Genomic DNA, 26,171 nt, shown 5'->3' on the forward strand with positions numbered 1-26,171 from the left:
GGTCGCTCGATATATCAGGATCTGGAATTAACCATTCTGGAGTATATAACCTTCATTGAGAAGGATGGCCTCATCCACATCAGACAGAATGAGAAAAAAGTATAATGGCCAGAGGTGGTATTCAGCAGATTCTGACCAGTTCTGGAGAATCGGTAGCGGAAATTTTGAGTAATTTGGAAAACTGGCAAATCCCACCTCTGACTGGAGATTTTACAGTATCCTTCCCCTGCCAGGCCCACCAAGCCACGGCCACAGAACCAGTAGTAAAAAAAAATTGAATCCCACCACTGATACTGGCCCATCACCTAGTTCAAGAACATTGAAGTTTTTTTCCCACATTTTAAGCTTTAGAATCTCAAGAATAAGTTTGCAGACTAAAAAACAATCAAACTTCCCTGAATTGTTCCTTTCTTGTTTCTCAAATTAGGATTATTCTCCTGAGTCAAACAAAACTCTTTTCTCCAACTGCCCATTTTTGTGGCAACGTTCATTCCCAATTCCCCTTCACATGTTAAAAATCATGATTATTTATTCTCCTTTGGGATTTCCACCACCACAATTAGTTGCCAATCAATGTGACAACCAATGGGATACACAGCACCTGATAATCTGATTTGTAACAGCCTCCTTCAGTGATGAGGGCAGAGGTTGGAGTAAAGCTGGACAAATACTATAGCAGTCTAAAAGTTGGAAGATAAAACTTCCAAATTTGGGGGCAAACTGGCCTTCCTCACTTTAATTGTGGTCTTCTGTGATCTCTGAGATTTAACTCTGTGCTGAAGAAAGAACAGTAGGAAGGATCTCTTGCAGAAATGTTGCTGCTGCTGCATGTACAGCTTTTTCTGCTTCAGCTTCTGTCTCAAATTCCCTGTGCCAGTATGCTGATGAAATGTCCATTTGAGGTGATAACGAAGGAAAAGGAATGGTTCCATTACTACAAACCAGGAGACTACTGGATTACTGGAATAATGTCTGGAGTCTTAGCTCGATTGTACCAGTTTTCTTTCTCTAAGACTCCTACCCACCAATTGAAAAGGTAATTGTCAGCATGTCCAGGATTCTGGTGATTGATTTTTCCTGCTCCAATATTTTTTCTAGGAATGATTTCACTTCTCCTATTCCTCACTTTGAGAGAAAAGCAAGTCATTATTGCCCATCCCAATTTCCTTTAGAGCAGGGGTCTTCAAACGTGACAACTTTAAGACTTGTGAACTTCAACTCCCCGAATTCCTCCTCCAGTTATGTTAGCTCAGGAATTCTGGGAGCTGAAGTCCACAAATCTTAAACTTGCCAAATTTGAAGACCCTTGGTTTAGAGGAAAGGCTCCTGAGAAACTTGATGATTTTGTAAAACTTGAGTTTGCAAAGTTCCTTTTAAGTTCTTCCACAAGTGTCAGCCTCAACACTGAGAAACACTGGCCATTGCCAACTCTGTGCCATGATGAACCTTGCCTGGATGGGTTCTGCCTGCTTTCAAAATTATTGCCTTGGGACTGTGGAGTCAGCAACTTATTTATTCATATTTATTTTATTTATTTATGAACAATAGTGAAGCAGTAACTCCCAATAAAGTGATTGAATAAATACCTTAGAACAGAGTGAGATCTCTTGTATTTTCTCCCCACTGTTTCTTCTCCTTCCTTACATTTACTCTATAATTCCTACCACCCACCCCACTCTTTCTTTCTACCCTTTAACATTTTTGTGGTTTCCCTGTTCCTTTTGATTTAAATAAAAGGGATACCTTTTAAAAACCAAATTTAAGGAGGGGAGAGACTTTAGGTGATAAGTTAATGTTTAGTCACAGAGGAATCACATTAACTGGAGTTAACTGTAGAATATAGGAAAATAACTCTAAAGCCATGAATATTCTGCAGCAAATCTCTAGGTCTAATAAAATGTCTAATCAAACATTTGAATCCAGCTGTTAGTCATGTCCAGGGTGGTATAACAGGTAAAAATCAGATAATATAACCATAACATACACAATATCTCCCTGACTCCATTACCACAGTAAGGGACTATCATGTTTACCGATCAGATCGTGAAATTCATAGAGGAGGTGGTGTTGCTATCTTCTATAAAAAGTCCTTACATCTAAAAAATATCCAAGTTACCCAGGAGCTTGCTCTTCCTGAGACCATCATCTGTGAACTATCCTTAAATATCACAATTCGATTCTTACTATGTTACAGAGCACCTGATTATGACATCGAACATGTAAACAAGCTAAATACATTACTAACATGGGCTGCATCCTGCCCATACCCTTTTATCTTTCTTGGTGATTTCAATCTACCTCATATTGACTGGACCCTAAATGATTGTACAACTGAAATCATACACACAACCTTCTACAATGCTATTACAAATCTGGGACTGGAACAACTAGTAACCAACAACACTAGACTAAACAACTGCCTCGATCTCATCTTCTGCAATAGTTTGAATTTAATTTACGGAATACAAACTAAAGAACACTTTTCCAGCAGTGACCACAATATGATTGACTTTTGTCTCAACATACGCCCACACAAAAATCACCACAATGATGTAATCCCCAATTGTAACTTCAAAAAATGCAACTATGATCTTATAGACAACGATCTCTCATCCCTTGATTGGCAATCTCTATTCACTGGATGCAATACTGTTGAAGACCATTACAACATATTTTTACTTGAAGTCAAAAGAGCCATCAAACTATATGTACCAATAACAACTCCCAAAACAAAACAAAAAAGCAGATTACCCATAACAATAAGGAAACTTCAATCCAAAAAGAGATCACTCTGGCGGAAAAACAAATCTGGTCACGTTGCCAATTTCAAAAGCCGATACAAAAATTTATGCTACCAGATAAAGACCGAATGCACCAATTATCACATTAAACAAGAGGAAAACCTTCTAAGCACCAATTCCACCCATGCTTTTTACAATTTTGTAAACAACAAACTAAAAGACTCAAGGTCCATCCCACCCTTGATAGGACCTGATGGTAAAGACTGCAACGACGACACCATTAAAGCCAACATCTTTAACACATTCTTGGCTCAGTATTTGTAAACAGCAATGGATCATGCCCAGTATTTCCTAGCCGTACCACAGATAACAACAATGATCTAATACATATCGATTTTACAGAAGACAATGTTGAAAAAGCACTATGCAATCTAAAACCATCTCTATCTATTGGACCGGATGGAATATGTGCCTACTTCTTAAAAAAGCTATCCACTGCCATAGCCAAACCTCTAAGCATAATCTTTGAAAAATCTTTCAGGACCAGCTCCTTGCCTAACCTATGGTCACTAGCCACAGTCATCCCCATCTTCAAAAAGGGAGACCCAAGCCTAGTTGAAAATTACAGACCAATCTCCTTATGCTGCGTCACCTGTAAAGTCATGGAATCAATTATTAACCAATCCATCATCTTCCACTTAGAGACAAACAACCTACTCTCCAATAAACAATTTGGTTTCAGAAAAAAACTATCCTGTAATCTGCAACTCTTACACTGCAAAAACATATGGACGACACAACTCGACCAGGGCAAAGCAATAGACGCAATCTACATAGACTTCTGTAAAGCCTTTGATTCAGTGGTACACGACAAACTACTCCTAAAAATAAAATCCTATGGTATCTCTGGACAACTGAATAACTGGATAGAAGCATTCCTGGCAAACAGACAACAAATGGTCAAAATTGGGAGCGTCCTATCAAATTCTGTACCTGTCAATAGTGGTGTTCCCCAAGGCAGTGTTCTAGGACCAACTCTCTTCATACTCTACATAAATGACCTCTGTGATCATATTAAGAGCAATTGCATTCTTTTCACTGATGATGTAAAGCTGTTCAATACCACAGACAATACTGCTACCCTACAAAAAGATCTTGACTATGTATCAGAATGGTCAAACAAATGGCAACTTCAAATCTCAACAAATAAATGCTCTGTCTTACATATTGGCAAAAAAAATCAGAAAATAAAATACAAGCTGAATAGTCAAGATCTTGTTGATGACCCAAGCTCTGTAAAGGACCTTGGAATACTCACCTCTAATTATCTAAGTGCTAGAGCCCACTGCAACTACATAGCCAAAAAGGCATTAAGAGTTGTTAACCTAATCCTACGTAGCTTTTTCTCTGGTAATATCACACTACTAACCAGAGCATACAAAACATTTGCTAGACCAATACTCGAATACAGTTCATCAGTCTGGAACCCACATTACGTATCTGATATTAGCACAATTGAGAAAGTCCAGAAATATTTCACAAGAAGAGTTCTCCACTCCTCTACTCATTGTAGAATACCTTATGCCACCAGACTTGAAATTCTAGAACTAGAAAACCTTGAATTACGCCGTCTTCGGTCTGATTTAAGCATGGTATATAAAATCATACATTGCAATGTCCTACCTGTCAATGAATACTTCAGCTTCAACCATAACAACACAAGAGCACACAATAGATACAAACTCAAAGTAAACCGCACCAAACTTGATTGCAGGAAATACGACTTCAGCAATAGAGTGGTCAATGTCTGGAATACTCTACATGACTCTGTAGTTTCTTCCCCAAACCCCAAAAACTTTAACCTTAGACTGTCTACTATTGACCTCACCCCTTTCCTAAGAGGTCTGTAGGGGGCGTGCATAAGCGCACCAACGTGCCTACCGTCCCTGTCCTATAGTTTCTCTTATTCTTCTTTTATTTTTCTTATATGTACCCATTTCATGTATTCACAACTATGTATACACTTATACTTATTATCTTGTAAACAATTGGCAAATCAAATAAATAAATAAATAAAATAAATAAATATACACTTGGTAGCATCCCTTATAAACATTCTGGAGGAGTGGGAAGATACAGATTTCCCCCCCTCCAACAATTGGGCTAGGAATAGGGGTTGCGAGCTGTGAGCATATCTAGTCTGATGCCTGGGGGTAAGGGTATGATTTGAATTACATTTTATGGATTGTTGTGAATTGATATGAGTGATATATTAGCTTTGTAAATAGGTAAGTCAATAAAATAAACACTTTGGTTTTGCAAGAGTTTATTCTAAGCAGTTTGATGCAGTTACAATAGTAAGAAACCTTCACACTTTCTTTTTGACTAAAAAGTTACTATTACTATTGTAACTGTTTTCCTTACCTAGCTACTGAACTATAAGAATAATTTTCCTCATTTTTCCCTCCCGACATAATTGGGAGAAATTTATAGGCAGAATCAGTTCTAGTGATTTTGATAGGATTCCTTTGATCCTGACATGATAAGCTTGCTATCTCTCTCTTCCTTTTCCTCTTGTTCTTTTGGAAAGAAGCTCCTAGTGGTGTGAATTTCTCATAAAAAATTAAAAAATGTCTTATCACTTGCAAAGTCCAAATAAATGGAATAGTTTAATTGAATAATTAGTATCTGATTATCTTTTTGGCATTGCACTATATAGATATAAAGTTACTGTAAATATGACATGCTTTCATGAAAGTCCAAACTGAAGATTTATTTATTTATTTATTTATTGGAATTTCTCAAACAAAAACAAGAAGAAGAATAAGAGAATAAAAAAATACAATGACAGGGACATTTGGTGCACTTATGCATGCCCCCCTCTACTGACCACTTAAATATGACGTAAGGTCCACAGAAGTCGAATCAGGTAGGGCATTCCAGACTTTGACAACCATATTACAGGAATCATACATTTTTACAGTCAAGTTATTGCGATTAAAACAAAAAATGTCATTTACAGGTAAAACATTACTACGTATCATTTTTGGATGCAATACTTAGGTCCCATTGCATGCGACACAGTTCTAAGTTATCCAAACTGAGAATTTCAAGCCTAAGGAATTCTATTGTGTACAGAAGAGTGCAAGACTTTTCTCATGAAGTACTTCTAAACCTCCTCAATTGTACTGATGTCAGATATATGGTGGTGGTTCTAAACAGTTGAACAATACCCTAAAACTGGTCTAGCATATGTTTTATAAGCTCCAATTAGCAATACAATGTTTCCATAAAAAAAAGCTTTGCAAAATTAAGTTTACAACTCTTAATGCTTTTTTAGCAACACTGTTACAGTGACCATTGGAGCATAAATTGTCAGAGATAAGTACACCTAGGTCCTTGACAAAGTGAGGGTCATTTGCTAGATCAATGCCACCTAGCTTATACTTGACATTCAGATTATGTTTACTAATATGTAAGACAGAGCATTTATTAATTGAAATTTGAAGTTGCCAAATAGATGACCATTCAGACACATAGTCGTGATCATTTTGCAAAACAACAGTATTATCTGTAGAATAGAATAATTTTATGTCATTGGCAAAAAGAACACAATTGCTTTTAAGTTGATCACATAAATCATTGATATAGAGCAAAAAAAATGATGAAATTTCTTATGTTGCAGTGCGAACACCTTCTACTACCTTCTGCCCTACTTGTTGGCTGTTCATGAAGTCAACCAGAATTCAAGGGTCTTACCCAACATCACGCTGGGCTACAATATCTATCAGAACTTTTTCAGTGCAAGAATAACATATGAGGCTGTGCTGGATGTACTGTCTACGGGACAGGAGAATGTCCCAAACTACAGATGTGGAAGACAAAAGAACTTACTGGCTATTCTTGAAGAGATGAATTCTGAACTCTTAGATCATATTTCCAATGTCTTGAGCATCTATAAAATTCCACAGGTATAAAGCCAAATGACATTAATTCTATGTTGTAAATTGTTCAGATTTGCCTAGAAGGCACCACTTGTATATATTTCTCCAAATAAATTGAAAGTCAGAGAATAAATATTAGAAGAGCTGAAATAATTTTTAATTCACAAAGTGTGTGTGTGTGGCTATTCTGCCTTAGCTATTCTGTCTTGGTATTTTTCCATAGAACAAATCTTGCTTAACACGTATACCTCTCAGAGCAAAGTTCACTAAGCTGACAGGAAAAAGGAGCTGATAAGATTAACTTCACAGAAGTCTGTGTCAGATAAAGGATGTGTATTCAGTAAAGACATGTTTCACAGAGGTCTGTGTCAGATAAAGATGTGTATTCAGTAAAAACATGTTTATCAGTCACAAAGTTCGTTACTTGTATCACGTAGCCTGGTCTCAAAGATTAACTTTGTAAATTCTTTGTCTTCCTGCAATCCCTCTCACCCCCCCTCTTTGATTCAGTACAATAAAAGGGGACAGCGCAAAGCAATCGGGGCTGCCTGAACAATCCCATCTGTCTCAGGCACCGCCGGGACAATTCCATCTGCCCCAGGCGCGATGTGCTGCCTCACCTGAAGAAATTCTTTTGTTTCGTGTTTTCTTTCTTTGTGCTTGGCACTCACTCTTGCGAGAGTCCTGCCTAACCTTACCCTTTCTAGGGTCCTGCTAAATTAGCCCTTGCGGGGCTCCGCCAAGTTTCACCCTTGAGAGGGTCCTGTCAAATCGCTTCCTGAGGGAATTCAGCAATCAAGCCAGAAGATTGAAACAACAGACCCGGTCGCTCGAGCGACAGCTGGGGGCTCGTCCGGGATCCCTTGATTCGTCCGGGATCTCTTCGATTTTCTGGTTCCACGGTGTGACTTCTGTCTAGAGGTGCATCGCCTTCACTCCCATTTCTTCGCACCTGGCATAGGTTTCGTACGACGTAAGTAATGGGCTCCTCACTTTCCAAAGTTTCGTCAGGGCACAGGGACGAACTTTATAATTTAGTGAAGAAGGCTAATTCCTTTCAGAAAATCAATGGTACCACTGTGTACCCTATTTCGAAAAAATCTTTAAATAAATTTATAATTTACATTGAGGCGCACTGTCCAGCCTATCCATCTGCTGGAACTCTTAGCCATTCTCTCTGGGAAAAATTAGGAAAATATTTACATGAAATTCCCAGAGCTCCCATGGATATACTTATCTCTTGGAGAGCGATAATGGCTGCTATAACAATTGTTTATCCTCCTTTTTGTCTTCCTGAAACATCTTTTTCTCCTGATTCCTCTGATTCCCCTTCTTCTCATTCAAAAACTTCTAAGCCTCTTGAGGCTCATCTTGATACAATTTCTTCTTTACCACCTCCTTATCCTGACATTTCTTCCCCTCCTCCTTCCTCTCCTTCTTCTCTTCCTGACTCTTCCCCTATGAAACCTGTGGGAGGAATTATAACTAATCTTCTGTCATCACCTCTGTCTTTAGAAACAGAAAATCCTTCTGCTTATCCTATGACTATCATCCCTGGAGCAGCAGGAGGCAATGTTCATAGTAACATTGAGTTTAAAGTTTTGAAAAATATAAAAGATGCAGTTACAACTTATGGATTACATTCTCCTTTCACTAGGGGAATACTTGATTCTTTGGTTACAGCTAATACAGTTATGTTACTGTATGATTGGAAAATGCTTTTTTCTATGCTTATGACTCCAGCGCAATATGTTGTGTGGCAATCTGAATATGAAAAAGGTATTGAGGCTGAAATTCGTAGGGTTTTGCCTGCTGGAGTAACTGTAGATCATTTACTGGGGAAAGGTCAATCCTCCACTCTAGCACAACAACAAAATTCTCCCCGTCGCAGTTTTGCCATTATTCATATGTGTGCTATGAATGCTTTAAAGCGAGTGGATGATTCAGATTCGCAGTCCACTCAAGCATTTTTAAAAATTATGCAAGGTCCTGATGAGCCATATGCTTCATTCATTAGTCGGCTTCAGACAGCCCTAGATAGACAGATAGATAATTCTGTTGCTAAACAAGAATTACTTATAAAATTGGCTTTTTCTAATGCAAATCAGGACTGTCAAAAAATTCTACAGCCAGTCGCTAATAAGCCAGGCGTGACATTGGCTGAGTTTTTACAACTCTGTAGAATTGTAGGAACAACCACTCATAAAATGGATATGCTTGCCACTGCTATCACTGCTTCATTACCAAATTCTAATTCTGCTTCCACTTCTCCTCCTGATGCTTTTGCTGTAACACGCAATGGCAATTGTTTTAACTGTGGCAAGCCCGGACATTTTAAAAATCAATGTCATATGCCAGGAGGTGGAGCTGTTCTTCGTGGTCAAACCAGAGGTCCATCTTCCTCATCTAAGCCAAAAACTATCTGTCCTCACTGCAGGAAAGGCTATCATTGGGCTTCACAATGTCGTTCTAATCCTTCTCTTTCTCAGCCTTCGGGAAACTAATTGAGGGGTCTTCAGCTAGCCCCGCCACAAAGGCTGAATTACCTGCCACAACATTTCCTGTGGTGCTGTTAGAGGATCTTGTGTATGATGATCCTGGTGCTGTTTTTACTCTTCCTTTAACTACAACGCTTCTCAAACCTCTTCCTCCTTCCACACCTGTCTTGCTTATTCCCAATTCTTCTCTTACAATAGAGGGTGTGGTTGCAGCTCCTTACTTATATGATTCTTCTGCTCTTAATAATCTTGCTTTGGCTGCAATAGGAGATCGTTGCTTTTCTTTAAAAAAGGGGACAGTAGTGGCAACACTTATAATTTTGCCTCTTTTTGAACCTCTTTCTTTGTTTGCATTACAGCAGCCTGTTCAAGCTTCAAAACCAACTCTTTCTGTTACACTCAATGGTCGAATTTTTGAAGGTCTGATTGACACCGGTGCAGACGTTTCTGTTATTCGTTCCTCTGAATGGCCCTCTTCTTGGTCTCTCACAGAAGCTTCTTCAGTGCAGGGCGTAGGTGGGGCTCAAGCTGCTAAGGTCAGCTCTCATTGGCTCTCTGCTTCTACTGAGCATTCTACCTTAACTGCTTATCTTAAACCCTATATCCTTCCTCTACATTGCAACCTCTGGGGACGTGATTTACTTTCTCAATTTCAGGCTTATATTCAGATACCATAGTTTTTCTATCCAAATGTCTATTTCTCCTTTATCTCTTACTCTTAAAACCTCTATTCCTGTTTGGGTGGATCAATGGCCTCTCACCAAAGAAAAATTAGAGGCTTTACATCTTCTTGTCCATCAACAGTTAATAGAGGGACATATTGAACCATCCACCAGTCCTTACAACACCCCAGTTTTTGTAATTAAAAAGAAATCTGGCAAATGGCGTCTCCTTAGTGATCTTAGAGCCTTAAATAGGATTATTCAGCCCATGGGGCCACTGCAGTGTAGTCTGCCTAATCCTAATTTGATCCCAGCTGGATTTGATCTCATAATAATAGATTTAAAGGACTGTTTCTTTTCCATACCTCTGGCACAAAAGGATAGGATCATCTTTGCATTTACAGTGCCAGAGCTTAACAATTCTAAACCCACATCTAGGTATCAATGGAAAGTTCTTCCACAAGGTATGCTGAATTTACCAACTATGTGTCAATATTTTGTCAATGAGGCTCTGCGTCCTTATAGATCTCAATTTCCTAATTTTCTTGTATATCATTACATGGATGATATCTTAATTGCTGCTGATGGGCCAAAGGGGACGGTTCAAAAAACTTTCCCGATCCTCTTGACCACATTAGCAAAAGCAGGGTTACATATAGCACCTGAAAAAATCCAGTCTCACTACCCAATGCAATATTTAGGCCACAAGGTTTTAGCTTCTACAGCATCTCCACATATTCCTTCACTCACACTTCCACAGCCAACAACGCTGGTCCAATTACAGCAGTGCTTGGGGGTTATTAACTGGGCTAGACCATATCTTGCTCTAACCACACAGATGCTATCACCACTCTTTCAAGCACTAGTAGGATTGAAAAATCCTGCAGATAAGGTCTATCTTTCAGATCAGCATCTAGAAGCTTTAAAACAAGTAAACACAGCCCTAGCAACCCAATGGGTAAACCGTGCACTCACAGACACACCACCTTCTCTTGCTATCCTTTCTACTCATCAACTACTGACTGCAATAATTGTTCAAACATCTAATACAAAAAATCTTCATATCTTGGAATGGCTACACCTACCACACACTCCAAAAACATCTATTTTTACTAGAGCAGCGCAAATGGCTTCTCTTATAGAAAAAGGGCGTAAGAAAACCAAAGCCCTGATGGGAATGGATATTTTTACATTGTATATTCCTTTTAAGATCACTCAATGGGAACCTCTTTTCAGACTTCCACAACACTGCAGGACGCGTTGGAAGATTGGTGTGGCCAAGTGTCGTGCCACCTTCCCTCTGATTCACGATTGCAGGTGTTGAGGACAGTTCCTTTTGTTTTACAATCACCTTTTGTCCAACAGCCATTGAAGGAAGGCTTAACTGTCTTTACTGATGGTTCAAAAAATATTGGAGCATGTACATGGTATGAAGATGCTCAATGGCATAAACGTTTAACTACTTCACAAACATCAGCACAACAAGCTGAATTAGCTGCTTTCCTATTGGCATTGTCTCTTTTTTCACAACAACCTTTAAATGTAATATCTGATAGCATGTATGTTACTCAGATGGTTGCTCATATTTTTGATGCATATATTTCTCCTGTTACCCCTCCCTCTCTCATGACACTTTTTTTGCAGCTTCAGACACTGTTGAAAAAACGAGGGAAACCTTTATTTGTAGCCCATATCAGAAGTCATCAGCAATTGCCTGGATTTCTAGCAGAAGGCAATCATATGGCAGATGAGGCTTGTAAAATTATGGCCTCCTCTCCCCTTCTCCAACAGCTTTCACCTGGGGAGAGTCATGATTATTTTCATCAAAACAGGAAAGCCCTGGTGCGACAATTTGGAATTACATATCAAGAAGCCACGGCAATAATTCAACAATGTCCAACATGTAGCCTGCAGGCCAAAGGTATCCCTGAAGGTGTTAATCCTAGGGGTACTCAAGCCTGTGATACGTGGCAAATGGATGTCACTCATTATCCTCCCTTTGCTCCCTGGAAATACATTCATGTATCAGTAGATACTTATTCAGGGTTTATTATAGCAACATTGCAAAGAGGAGAGGCTACAAAAATGTTATTAATCACTGTATTCGGTCATTCGTAACGTTGGGATGTCCAAAAATTCTCAAAACAGATAATGGTCCTGCTTATGTCAGTTCTCCCTTTGCTGAGTTTTGTCATAAGTGGGCCATCACACATAAGTTTGGCTTGCCCTTCAACAGCCAAGGTCAAGCGATTGTGGAGAGATCGCACCTAACTTTGAAACAAGCCCTTGATCGGCATTTGGGGAAAAAAGGCTCAGGCCCCCCGAACCTCCCAACGTTGCAAAATATCTTAAATGTTTGTCTGTACACTCTTAACTTTCTCAATCTTACTGGCTCTCCTCCTACTACGGCGGCTTCTCGCCACTTCACCAAGCCAGTAGTTCCCTCTTCCCATCCTCTTGTTTATTTCAGACAGCTTCCAGATCCTGCGTGGAAAGGTCCTGCACAGCTCATCACCTGGGGAAAAGGTTACGCTGCTGTTCAACTTCCTGATCGAGTGCTTTGGGTTCCTGCTCGCTGTGTCAGACCTTACCATGGCAAACCTGACTCTAACCCTAATCTTTCTTCTGATATCAATACTTCCTGTCTTTTTCTCAATTTAGGGCATCTCCTGATGCTATTTTTGCTTTCCTTGCTGACACTGTTACCTTTATCTTTAAAGATAATCTTCTTCCTGCATGTAATTATGTTTTCCAACACAACGGTAGTTTTCTTTCTCCTACTTCTGACATAACTGTTCACTATTACTATTTTCCTTGTTTAATATTTTTAACTATACATGTCACTCCATTCACTATAGGTTCATATTCTTGCTTAGGATTTTTTCACAATCACACCTATTTCAATCACACTGTTATATTGCTTTCCACTCCTTCAGTGGCATCTACTCCATTATCTTCTGTTTTACTTACATTGCCATCTCAAGCTAATTCTGAGACAACTTTTCCTGGAGACAAACTACGATGGAATCTTCGTTGCTGCTTTCCACCCTGTGATGTCACCAACTGCATATGGCATCATTCATCTTCCTGGGTTCCTGATCGCTACAAACCACCTGTCGTGCGAAGTCGTCTCCTCATCCATGATGACATCCATCGCAAGACTACAGCTCTCATTCGAGCTCGCCATCTTCGGTATCCTGCCTTCATTGATGACAGCTCTATCTCTAAGCAGTCTGCATCTCATGCCATTCCACGATTTGGCTATCATCGCACTCCTCGAAGCATACAACCATTTTCAAAAAATGAACATCAACCTCAAACTTATACATGGACTATCCTTGACTTTCAAGGAAAAATTTTAAATACCACCACTAACTATACTCGATGGCCATGGTTTCCTCCGCTTTTCATGGATTTTGCTGAAATGGGAACAGGAGTCGAAAAATTTGCAGACAAAAAATTGCAAGCTGATACATGGGACAAGCAAGGCTCCTGTTCTCCAGCACCTGCTGACAACTATAGACTATATTTTTGCCCTGCTCACAATACTGGTACTTCTCGTTCTGCCTGCGGTGGGGTAGTTGACAGATATTGTAAAAAATGGAGTTGTGTATCCACAGGTCATATCTGGTGGGAAGCACCTACCAAAAATGACTATATTCATATTACCCGTGCCCAAGCACAGCATTCCTGCTCTTCATGGCCTTGTTGTGGACAGAGAATAAATCCACTCAGAATCACTTTTACTGCACAAGGAAAGACACTTGCAAAAAAACAATGGATGGTTGGGTTTACTTGGGGAGGACGTCAGTGGGATGGTCAAGGAGATGAAGGGAATATTTTTACAATTCGTCTCTCGATATCCATGTCCACTTATGATGTTTGTCCCAATCTCAATTTAAAATCAACCTTTCTACAAAAACCCAATATCCAGGTGAATCCATTAGTACAGTTGGTCAATTCTTCTTACACATTGCTAGCAACTACACTTAATGATTCATCCAAAACTGATCAATGTTGGCTTTGCTTATCTGATTTGCCACCATTCTATGATGCAGTAGCTTCCAATGAACCCATTAATAACTCCACCAGTGACACACAATGCCGATGGAACACTTCCTCCATCACTATCACTGACATAGTAGGTCGAGGATGTTGCCTAGGACACATTCCTGCCAATTACTCCCAATATTGTCAGAATGTTTCATCTGGGTATCACTGTAATGTATATCTACCAAAAGAGAGATCAAACCTTAACATTGGAGGCTACGGTCCTCTATACACCACCTCCAATGGCAATATCACAGCTCGCCTCAAAGGACAATTCTTTATCCCAGGTAATAATTCTATATGGGCTTGCTCCACAGGAGCAACAGCTTGTGTTCATGGTGATGTTCTTATTGCTCAGGGATCTTTTTGTATTCAGGTAAAATTACTCCCAAAGATCACTTTTTATCCAGGGTCAGAACTTGTCAATGAACTTGAACCTCCACAATTCCCTCTTCATCAGAAAAGAGAAGTCATAACAGCTGTAACACTATCTGTATTGTTAGGTCTTGGAGCAGCAGGTGCAGCCACGGGTGTAGCGGCTCTAGCTGTTGGTCATCAACAGTTAGCAACCCTTAGTTTACAAATAGATGAAGATCTCAAATGCATAGAGACTTCAATTTCTGCTCTCCAAAATTCTCTCTCATCTCTAGCTGAAGTGACTCTTCAGAACAGAAGAGGTCTAGATTTGTTATTTTTAAACAAAGGGGGATTGTGTGTAGCAATAAAGGAAGAATGTTGTTTTTATGCTGATCATTCAGGAATTGTCAAAGATTCTATGGCTGAATTACGTAAACGTTTGAAAGATAGAGAGAATGAAAGACAACAAGGTCAGTCATGGTATCAAGGCATGTTTAATTTTTCTCCTTGGTTAACAACACTATTGTCTGCTTTAATAGGTCCTCATGTGTTATTGCTTCTTGCATGTACTATTGGTCCATGTGTATTAGGACGCTTACTTACATTTCTGAGGGATCGTTTGAATACACTTGACAATGAAGTTAACAATACTCAAAAATCAGTTAGCTTTCTCATATCTATCATTGAATCAAAAGACCTTGTCAAAAAACCTTTGCTGGAATGGTACTCTGACCAAGAGTCAGAGGAAGAAATAGACACTAATAACTCCTTTTCTCCCAAAGAAGTTTTGTTAACTCTGCCAAGCCATGATTTGGGGGATGAGGACTTTTCCTCGTATGAGTTGGTTCTGCAAGGCACCAACAAACCCGAAGGGTTTGTTGCCACCTTGTGGGACTACTCAAGAGGAGAAAGGACTCTACCTAGAATCTTGAGCACAAAAAAATAAAGAAAAGGAGGAATTGTGGCTATTCTGCCTTAGCTATTCTGTCTTGGTATTTTTCCATAGAACAAATCTTGCTTAACACGTATACCTCTCAGAGCAAAGTTCACTAAGCTGACAGGAAAAAGGAGCTGATAAGATTAACTTCACAGAAGTCTGTGTCAGATAAAGGATGTGTATTCAGTAAAGACATGTTTCACAGAGGTCTGTGTCAGATAAAAGATGTGTATTCAGTAAAAACATGTTTATCAGTCACAAAGTTCGTTACTTGTATCACGTAGCCTGGTCTCAAAGATTAACTTTGTAAATTCTTTGTCTTCCTGCAATCCCTCTCACCCCCCCTCTTTGATTCAGTACAATAAAAGGGGACAGCGCAAAGCAATCGGGGCTGCCTGAACAATCCCATCTGTCTCAGGCGCCGCCGGGACAATTCCATCTGCCCCAGGCGCGATGTGCTGCCTCACCTGAAGAAATTCTTTTGTTTCGTGTTTTCTTTCTTTGTGCTTGGCACTCACTCTTGCGAGAGTCCTGCCTAACCTTACCCTTTCTAGGGTCCTGCTAAATTTCGCCCTTGCGAGGGCTACGCCAAGTTTCACCCTTGAGAGGGTCCTGTCAAATCGTTTCCTGAGGGGAATTCAGCAATCAAGCCAGAAGATCGAAACAACAGACCGGTCGCTCGACGCGACATGTGTGTGTGTGTACATATGTATATCAGGTAAAGGTAAAGGTTCCCCTCATACATACATGCTAATCGTTTCCAGCTCTAAGGGGCATTGGTCATCTCCACTACAAAGCTGAAGAGCCAGTGCGGTCCGAAGACGTCTCCTTGGTCATGTGGCTGGCATGACTAAATGCTGAAGGCACTTAGAACGCTGTTACCTTCCCACCAAAGTGGTCCATATTTTTCTATTTGCATTTTTTTAGGTATAAAGGGTAATATAATTTTGTTTTAGGATTCTACAAGGTACATAAGATAGTATTGTAGTATTTGTATTAGAAATAGAAAATTAGAATCTTATAAGACTTGAGTAAAGATTAAAACATTAAAGGTTTAATAATTTAATAAAATATTAAAAGGAATGTTTAAAATATTTAATTTAAGTATAGATTTTAATTGACTATTGTGTGGATGTTAGTATGAACATATTATTGTAGTATTTGTTTTTGAGATAGATAATTGGAATGTTATGAGATTTAATGTTTAACTATATATTTAATTACTTTATGGATTTATTATTTTCTTTCTCTAAGTAGTATTTACTAAGCAGAATCAGATAGGGAACTAGGTGTTACCTTAAATGTTAATTTAGGGGTGCAATGGAAAGGCATCATACTTCGATTAGTGATTTCAGGAGAAATTTTTTTTTTTTTTTTTACTATAGGGAATGAGATAAATAGATAATTGGAAAAGAATGGACAAAAGATACAAATATAATGATTCAAACTAAGATGAAATAAATAAAATAGAATTAAGAAGAGTGGAAAGCGGGGAGAAGTTATAATGAAGATATAGAATGGTAAATAAGATAGCTAATGGCATATAAGATGAACATGAATTTACTTGAAGTCCATACAAAGAGAGGCAATCCGGGGCCAAGCTACTTTTTTGAAAAAGAAGTTTTATTTTTTGTGTTTTGTGTGTGTATGTTTATTTGAGATTTAATAAAACCTTGGAGGAAAGTGAGAGGAGAATAATTGCAAACAAGACAGAGGGAAATATGAATAGGATGATTAAGTGTAAAGAGAAGTAATGAGAAATTTGTTAAAAGATATTTAAGTGGAAATGGGATATATTAGAATCATATTGTATAAAACAATGTTTTATCTGCCTTGTAAAAATTTATAATGGAAAGAGGTTTAATGTCTACAAGGTTTAATGATGTTTTGTTTGTCTTTAAAAATTAATAAAATTTGTTTAAAAAAAAAATGCTGAAGGCACTTAGAATATGGTTACCTTCCCACAAAAGTGGTCCATATTTTTCTACTTGCATTTTTACATGCTTTTGAACTGCGAGGTTAGCAGAAGCTGGGACAAGTAGCTCACTCAGTTATGAGGTGCTAGGGATTTGATGGCCAAACTACCAACCTTTCTGATTGACAAGCACAGCATCTTCGCCACTGAGCCACCGCGTCCCTGTGTATGTTTGTGTGTATACACACACACATGCACACACACATGCACACAATGTATGTATTATACACATATGCAGACACACACATGTATGTATATGCTACATATACACACACATATATGTGTATATTCATTGTATATGGGTTTGTGTGTCTGTATATATGCCTATGCATTGTGTGTGTGTGTGTGTGTGTGTGTGTGTGTCTGTGTATTTGTAACTTGAGGATCCATTTAATTGAATCACATTAAATAAACATGATCCCTCCCTGATTGGACCAATGCATTTGTTAATTGAATGCCCAGGTTGCTAAATGCAAATGAGGGATCTCAGGGATTTCAGGGTGGGGAAGGCCATGTAGAGCCTAGAGTTGGAAGAGGCCACTCAAAGTCTCTCCTGATACCTCATGCTCACCTATAATCCCTTGGGGCCCCCATAGATCCTTCCTTCCCACATCCTGCCCTGGGTCTCCATAGGCACTGGGTCTGCTTTGTTAGCCTCCTGGATCCACTGCCTTTTTACATCCCATTTCCCATGGGTTGCTCATATTTTTGAAGATCTGCAGAGCTCCAGAAGAGGCTGGCCCACTGGAAGAGAAGCTGAAGTGTTTTATTCAAATGGTGGTGAAGCTATAAGAATGTGAAATCTAAGAAAAACATTTTCTTAGGGGAGACATGACAGCAGTGTTCCAATATCTCAGGGGCTGCCACAAAGAAGAGCGAGTCAAGGTATTCTCCAAAGCATCTGAGGGCAGGACAAGAAGCAATGGGGGGAATCCAATCAAAGAGAGAAGCAACTTAGAACTAAGGAGAAATTTCCTGACAGTTAGAACAATTAATCAGCGGAACAACTTGCCTCCACAAGATATGAATGAAGACAACGAAATAATATACCAATATTAAACAATTGCTGGGGGGGGGGGAGATATAACAAACTATATTTCAAGCCCAATGTATGAAACCATCAAATAAGCAATAATAATCTATGATAAATTAATATGTTTGTCAGTTTAAAAAGATATTCCACAAGTGTATAGCAGTATTCCAGTATTTGAGAGGCTGCCACAAAGAGGAGGAGGTCAATCTATTTTCCAAAGCACCAGAAGGCAGGACAAGAAACAATGGATGGAAACTAATCAAGGAGGGAAACAACATGGAATTAAGGAGAAGCTTCCTGACAGTGAGGACAATTAACCACTGGAACAGCTTTGCCTTCAGACATTTTGGGTGCTTCATCACTGGGGTTTTAAAGAGTCTGGACAATCACTTGTCTGAAATAGTTTTGGGTCTCCTGTTTGAGCAGGGGGTTGTACCAGGGCAGGGCTGTTACTCGATTTCATTGAGGCCTGCATCAGGGTTGTTTTTTTACCTCAGGGGGAGGCATGGCCAAGGTGGGCATGGCCTGCATGATGTCACTTGTGTCAGGGGGCACCTGTGGTGGCCCAAATGCTCTGCCAACAAAAACAGAGCTCCGTTTTCGAATGGGACATCCTCCTGCCAATATGGAGCTCAGGAGAGCCATTCACGGCCCTCTCTAGCTGCATTTTCACTAGCAGAGGCACTTTGGGCCAGTCCTTTGCTATTTCCAGCATGGCCCCATGCACCAGATCGAAGTATCAAACAGGCCAGATCCAACCCCCGGGCCTTAAGTTTGACACCCCTGGACTAGGGTCTCCTGCTTAAGCAGATGTTTTGATTAGAAGACTTTCCAGCTCTATTCTGAGTGACTAATTGACTGAGTGGGTGGATGATCCACAGAGTTATAATGTGATCAGATAATTACCCACAGATAATTCAGAGCTCCCTGTTGTCAGGGTTCTGACAAATACTCTAATTAATTCATGAGCCTCAAGCCAAGTTTCAAAAGAAATCCAATTATTTATTAGGAGCAACATGTTGGCACTTTGCCTAAGTGCAGTTGGCTCTTCCCCACTTAATCTGCAGTTCACTATGACCCTGTTTCCCTCCTCCTCCCAGGGTGTGTCATAAATCACATTCTCCAACGAAGCACTTTTGCTGGGCTGTGGAAAACATGCCTCTCTGGTTGGGCTTGGTAACTTGAGACACAATCTGGAGAAAGGTATACATGGAATGTGCTTCTGATCATAGCAACGAACTGCTCTATCAGATCTCCTCCCACCTCTTTTTTGCTCTTACTAGAGAGCAAGCCAGGAGTGATACCTGGCTACGAGTAAGACAGCAGGACAGAACATCAAGAGAACTAACAAAATCCATGCAGTTATCATTTGAAACATCTCTCAGGCCATTAGATTTACCATCTGACTTTCATTATTAAAACTGTCACAAACTGCCAATACCTTCTCTTTTATCTTAGATCAACTACAGTGTCATCAACCAGATGGCTGAGCAAAACCATCATTTTCCTTTTTCATATCGGATGACGCCAAACCAAGAACCTCCTTACTCAGCGATTGTCCAGCTGCTCCTGCAGTTCCAATGGACGTGGATTGGCCTCCTTTCTCAGGACAATGAAAGAGGAGAAAAATTCAAAAGACGCTTGGAAGTTCTTGCCTTAAAAAATGGGATTTGCATTGTCCTCTCAGGAACTTTCCCAGAAGCAAATATGAAGACAAGTGCTGAAGAAACTCTCATGCAAGAAAAAAGGAAAACGTTCTATTCTCTTATCAAGAGTCAAATAAAAATTATAGTATGCCAACTGGATGATCAGGCCTCAGGAATGTTAGCAGCAATAATACAAATACAAATAATACAAATAATTGATAGGACTAATACATCCCTGGTGGGAAGGGTGTGGATTGCCACAACTTTGACAGCTTTAAGTGTAAGTATTTTTGATCTCTGGGTTGATCTCCAAAATAAACCTGCTTTGTTTTCCTTCCTCATCCAGACAAAAAAGACTCAGTATTACGACTTTACATCTTATGCATCTATGGTCATATTGTATGGAAATGAAGCATTCCGATGTTCCTATTCAAGTCCTCTGTTATCGAAGAAAGTTTGGAAAAAATGCAGAGAAAAAGAGAATTGGGAATTCCCATCCCATGATGTGATCGCAAGAATCCTGTCTCAGGATTCCTCCAGTATTTCCCAAATAATTCAAATTGTGGCCTCAATGCTGCCTCTTCCTCCCAACAGAGTAAGAGGAGAATGCAAGTTGGATACCATCAACCACCCCAGATTGTACAGCCATGGCAGGTAAGTCATCATCTTTGAGGTTCCATTGATTCTCCCCTTCCAATTTCTCAATATTAAATTAGATGTCAAAAGTGTGAGATATTCCAAAGAGCAGTTGTCCAGTTAGTGGTATTTGAGAGTGAGTGTCAACCTTGAAGTTGACCTAACAGAGGCCATTTTGATGCTTCAATGTTGCCACCTTGGAGCTGAGGGAAAGGGAGAGAAGAATAAAGATAGCTGGTGTTTTCTAGCCAAAACAAAATATTTTTTCCTGGGAATAAAGGACATTCCCGCTGATGATTGGAGGGAGGATGAGTGAAGTCACCAGGCAACCAGATGACACCTTTGTGGACCATGTGATTGATTGTTTGGAAAAGGGAGAAAAACTTTTATTTTTAATTAAGTGAAAACCATGGGAACATTTAAAGTCAGTTTTCACCAGCCTATGCTTCTTGTCAGGATTTCAGCAGTTACCTCCATCTAAACCGCGTGTCTCATGCCTAACTTCCAAAACTTAAGAAGGATTTATTGGGAGTTAAAATGCCGGTGCTACCTGAGTGTAGTTGACTCTAGGACACATAATTCATTGTCACCGTTGACCCTGGTTTTCCCCCAAACACCTGGATGTATTGTAATTCATATTCTCCAATGGGACACATCCATAGCCAAGAGTCATCAATCATGGGCTCCAGTTAGAATTTTGCATGGCAGAAACTTCAGTCACCTATTTCCTACCTTTGAAAATATTTATGGAAATCAGTTTGGGTTTTGCAAGCTACTGCACTGCTCCACCCTTCCTTTCTGTTGGCAACTCTAAAAAAACCATAGAAATATTTTTTGAGTTGACACCTATATGATATGTCCAATAAGACTGATATTTGAGGAACATACTTGCCTCAGGGTCCCATTTGCTATGGGCATATTACTTGAAATCCTGACATTAAACCAACTCTAAATGTTTATAGGACTGAAGTTCATAGGACCTTTCCCCATAGTGAAAATGATCAACCCTGTTTGTACAGCCATGGCAGGTGAGTATTCTCCGTTCAGGTTCCATTGATTCTCTCCTTCCAATTCTCCAGTATTAAATTAGATGTCAAAAGGGGTAAGATATTCCAAAGAGCAGTTGCCCAGTTTGTGGTATTTGACCGTGAGTGTCAACCCTGAAGCTGACATGACTGAGGCCATTTTGATGCTTCAGGGTTGCCACACTAGAATTTGAGGAACAGGGAGGGGAAATAGAGATAACTGGGGTTTTGTAGCCAAAACAAAATACTTTCTCCGACACCCAGGCAGTGCCGGAAAGGTTAACTCCCAATCAATCTTTTTTACGTTATGGAAGTTTGGCTCGAGACTCATGATTTAAATGGGGGGTAACTTCTGGAATCCTGACACTGACATTAAACCGACTCTAAATGTTCCTAGGACTAAAGTTCATAGGATCTTTCCCCATAGTCAAAATGATCAAACAAAATACTTTCCCTTGGGAACCAAGGACATTCCCACTGATGGCTGAAGGGAGGATGAGTGAAGAGTGCTGGGCCTAAAATGGAAGCTTGGGATACCTCATTGCTTACTTCCCTCCATGTGGATGGTGTTCCCCAGAGGACTACATGTTCAATATAGTTTGCCAGCCAGTTACAAATGATGGTGGTGTTATCTCTTCCATATTTTCAAGAATGTGAGATCAATATTGAACAAAGAGCTGTAAATTCCTGGAGAATGACTGAAAGAAGCTTCCCATGAAATCTCTTTCAGACTGTAGTGATGATTTCAAGAGGTTGAATTATTCACACTCCATTCAATCCAGAATATAAGTAAGAAAAACATTGAATAAAGGCTCAAATTTTAATATTTTTTTCTATGTTTCTGCAGCTTCATAGGTTCCTGAGGAACTTCCAATATCACAATATTTCCAGAGATGGAATTTCTTTTGATGAAAATGGTGTTCCTGTTGGTGACTTTGATATCCTGCACTGGACATCGGTTTGGAACAAATCAAATGTGGGGGTGAAAATTGGGAGTGTACAAAGACAAGCCTCCTCAGAAGTTAAGATTTCTGTCAATCAAAGTGCCATCCAATGGCCAACTTTATTTAACAAAGTAATTGAGGCTGCTTGGATTTTGCTCTTTTACTTATCTCCATATGTGTAAATTTTCTGCTCAGAAATAATTGTTGTTGAGGCCAATTGAGATAACTTCCAACTAAGAGAACTTAAAGCCTCATTAATTTATTAGATATCATTTTAATTTAGAGGCCTTACAATAATCTATAACACACTGGAACCTGCCGCATTGCATTGCAGAATTTGCAATCTATATTATTAAACTGTAATATGTTGCCATAATTTATAGTACATGAAATTAACTTGTTTTCAGTAAGAGAAAATCCAGAATGCCTATGGAGATTTTCAGTCATCCAGGTAATGGTTGTGCCAAAGATGTTTTTTCAGGAGGCACCTGGATTTTGTTTTCCCTTGAAGATGTTTTACTTCTCACCCAAGAAGCTTCTTCTGTTCTGACTGAATGGTGGAGGATGGAAGGATTTTGAACTGCTGAAATGACTGTCTTGTAAACAGGATATAGATTCAGCAATTGCAGTAAGGTTCCACACCCATTTGCATATTCACCTGGCTCTGTGGGCACAGATAAATTCCAAGGGACCTCAGCAACTTTCAGAAAGACTGCTAACGACCAGATGACTGCAAAGAATATAAATCCTTCCATACGCCACCATTCAGTCAGAACTGAAGAAGCTTCTGGAATGAGAAATGAAACATCTTCAAGGGAAAAGAAAGATCAGTTGTCTTTTGAAAAAGCACCTTTGGGAGAAAATAGGAAGGGTTTAGCCCACTGAATTGCAAAAGAGGAAGATATCATTAAGAATGTGGTGAGGGAAATGAGGGCAGATAAAAAAGCCACTTACATATGATGATACAATGATCAGTTGTAGGAGAGAAAGATAGGGACTCTAGAGAAAGCTAGATTTTGGAGGTTTCCTGAGAAAGCTAAGATGGAGAAAGAATATATACAAGTTATGGCATTCTCATACATGCTCTAAGGAGAAACACCTTTTGCAATGGAACTTCTTTCCTTTGGAAAGAAGAATAAGGCAACGAGTCTGTTTTGGGTTCTTTAATGGAGATTGATAGAGGAAAGAGAATGACTCTTCATTTGCCCCTTGCATGTAGAGTAATTATAATAATAATACTTTATTTGCGGTCAGAGATCAAAACACAAGTACCACAAAAGAAGAACATGGGAAAAATAATCATGAACAATTGGTCACCAAATCTTAAGTAAGGGGAATTACAGCGTTCTCCTCTGATGGTTACAGCTCTTTAAAAAATTTGGAAACCAAAGAAGTGATATATGAGGAGCCATCCCCTAGGCAATATAAGAACAAATTACTAACAGTGGGTCTAGAAGAGTCTGTTTCAAGGAGAAACAGTAACTTAGATCTGCCTGCGTTATACATAGGGCAATATAAAAGGACATGCTCCACAGATTCAACCTCAGCTCTGTCACAGGGGCATAGCAGCTCGTTAATCAGGAGCCTCTTAAATCACCCATCCAGTAGTGCTGTGGGCAGAACATTAAAGCGAGCTAGGGAGAAAGATCTTCTATACTTGGGAATGGTTAGAGTGTAAAAATAGGAAGCAATCCTCAGTCCGTAAAAGTAAAGTAATTAAGAGTTCATGCCACTGCTTCTTGACTGATTTTGCTCAATGTGATCCTGACTTTTGGAAGCCAGTTGATTTCAGTAAACCCTTCTAATTCATACTAATTTTTCAGTTTATGTTTAAAAGTAAAGGTTCCCCTTGCACATACGTGCTAGTCGTTTCCAGTTCTAAGGGGTGTTGCTTATCTCCATTTCAAAGCCGAAGAGCCAACACTGTCCAAAGACATTTCCATGGTCTTGTGGCCAGCATGACTAAACACTGAGGGGACATGGAACGCTGTTACTTTCCCACCAAAGTGGTCCCTATTTTTCTACTTGCATTTTTACATGCTTTCAAATTGCAAAGTTGGCAGAAGCAGGGACAAGTAACAGGAGCTCGCTCCATTACGTGGTGCTAGGGATTCAAACCACCAAATGGCCGACCTTTCTGATCAACAAGCTCAGTTTCTTAGCCACTGAGCCACCACGTCCCTTTATTTATTACCTCTAAGTTATACATTGCCCTGATTAATCTTTTGGTTTATGTTTAGACGGTGCCTTATTCAAGATGTACAGAAAGTTGCTCCCCAGGTTATGCCAAGCTTGTGAGAGAGGGAGCCCCAGTTTGCTGCTACGATTGTTCTCTGTGTATGGAAGGAACATTCTCTGGGCAAGAAGGTACAGTAGGTGGCTTCAAAAACAACAAAACATCAGGAGACAATCAAAATTCTCTATTGCTTTTTTGGGTATTTAATCAAGAAGCAAGAAAAAACATTACACATCTTGAAGACATCCACAAACATTTCAAAGATAGAGCACTGTCACTGAATTTTATACGATGATGCAAGCATTAAAATAAATAATGAAAGGTTGCTGCTTTCTATTGAGATGTTACTTTCGTGCTTGGTTTTGGGAAAGAGGACAAGTTTTGAGAGCTGACAATCACATTCATCTTCAGCCTTTCAAAAGGAGTGTTATTTTAGCTAATGTCATGTCGCATGAATATCCCTGGGCAGAAATATTATATTATTCCTTGAAAATGAAGCAATTGATTTCTGATGAGGTTTTCATGCTCCTAGAGCAGCAGAAAGAAATACACTCTAAACAATTTTTTTCAGATGCAGCCCATTGTGAAAAGTGTCCAGATTATCAGTATTCCAATAGGAAGCGGGATCAGTGTGTCCCCAAAAGCATAAGCTTCTTATCCTATGAAGAATCATTGGGACTCATCCTGACTTTCTTTGCCATTGCTTTGTCCCTAACCACTGCCTTTATTCTGGGAATCTTCATTAAATACCGAGACACTCCCATGGTCAAAGCAAACAACCATGAACTCACCTACGTCCTCCTGGTTTCACTCCTGTTTTCTTTCTTGACCTCCCTTCTATTCATCGGTCGCCCCGTGAAAATGACCTGTCTCATTCGACAAACCATTTTCAGTATTGTTTTTTCTGTTGCTGTATCTTCTTTGCTGGCCAAGACTGTAATGGTGGTGGTGGCCTTCCTGGCTACAAAGCCAGGAAGCAGGATGAGGAAATGGCTGGGGAAGAGTCTGGCCCACTCGATTGTTTTATCCTGCTCTGGTATTCAAGTAGGTATCTGTATGACATGGCTGGGAATCTTTCCCCCGTTCCCAGATTCTGACTTTCATTCCCAGCCAGAACACATCCTGCTGAAGTGCAACGAAGTTTCAGTGGCCATGTTCTACACTGCCCTTGGCTACATGGGTTTTCTGGCTGCCATCTGTTTCTTAGTGGCATTTCTGGCTCGAAATCTGCCAGGGACCTTCAATGAAGCCAAACTGATCACCTTCAGCATGTTGGTTTTTTGTAGCGTTTGGATCTCCTTTGTCCCCACCTACCTGAGCACCAAAGGGAAATACATGGTAGCCGTGCAGATCTTCTCCATCCTGGCCTCCAGCCTGGGTTTACTGGGCGGCATTTTTATCCCCAAATGCTACATTATTACACTGAGACCTGACATGAACACCAAGGAACATCTGATTATGAAAACCCATTAAGGCTCCTTGTGTTG

General features: G+C 39.7%; 1 protein-coding gene across 1 annotated transcript; it reads left to right on the top strand.

Annotated features, from left to right (window-relative positions):
- Positions 1-878: 878 nt before the first annotated feature.
- LOC148131613 (vomeronasal type-2 receptor 26-like) lies at positions 879-26,157 on the top strand. Its single transcript, XM_087958812.1, has 4 exons — positions 879-1,036; positions 6,427-6,712; positions 24,689-24,815; positions 25,256-26,157. Exons 1-4 carry the CDS (start codon positions 879-881, stop codon positions 26,155-26,157), a joined length of 1,473 nt encoding a protein of 490 aa, XP_087814938.1.
- The last annotated feature ends 14 nt before the right edge of the window (positions 26,158-26,171 follow it).

Source organism: Notechis scutatus, chromosome 2 (genome assembly GCF_049901735.1).
Source record: "Notechis scutatus isolate UNSWTSFEM ecotype Mainland chromosome 2, rNotScu1.2, whole genome shotgun sequence".
In the NCBI taxonomy this organism is placed as follows: Eukaryota; Metazoa; Chordata; class Lepidosauria; order Squamata; family Elapidae; genus Notechis; species Notechis scutatus.

Bases quoted from the DNA above. Each gene is read 5' to 3' on its own strand.
- LOC148131613 (XM_087958812.1), top strand. From the start codon at position 879: ATGCTGATGAAATGTCCATTTGAGGTGATAACGAAGGAAAAGGAATGG. The intron at 6,713-24,688 runs GTATAAAGCCAA...GTTTATGTTTAG, and splicing joins GCATCTATAAAATTCCACAG to ACGGTGCCTTATTCAAGATG. The intron at 24,816-25,255 runs GTACAGTAGGTG...AATTTTTTTCAG, and splicing joins AACATTCTCTGGGCAAGAAG to ATGCAGCCCATTGTGAAAAG.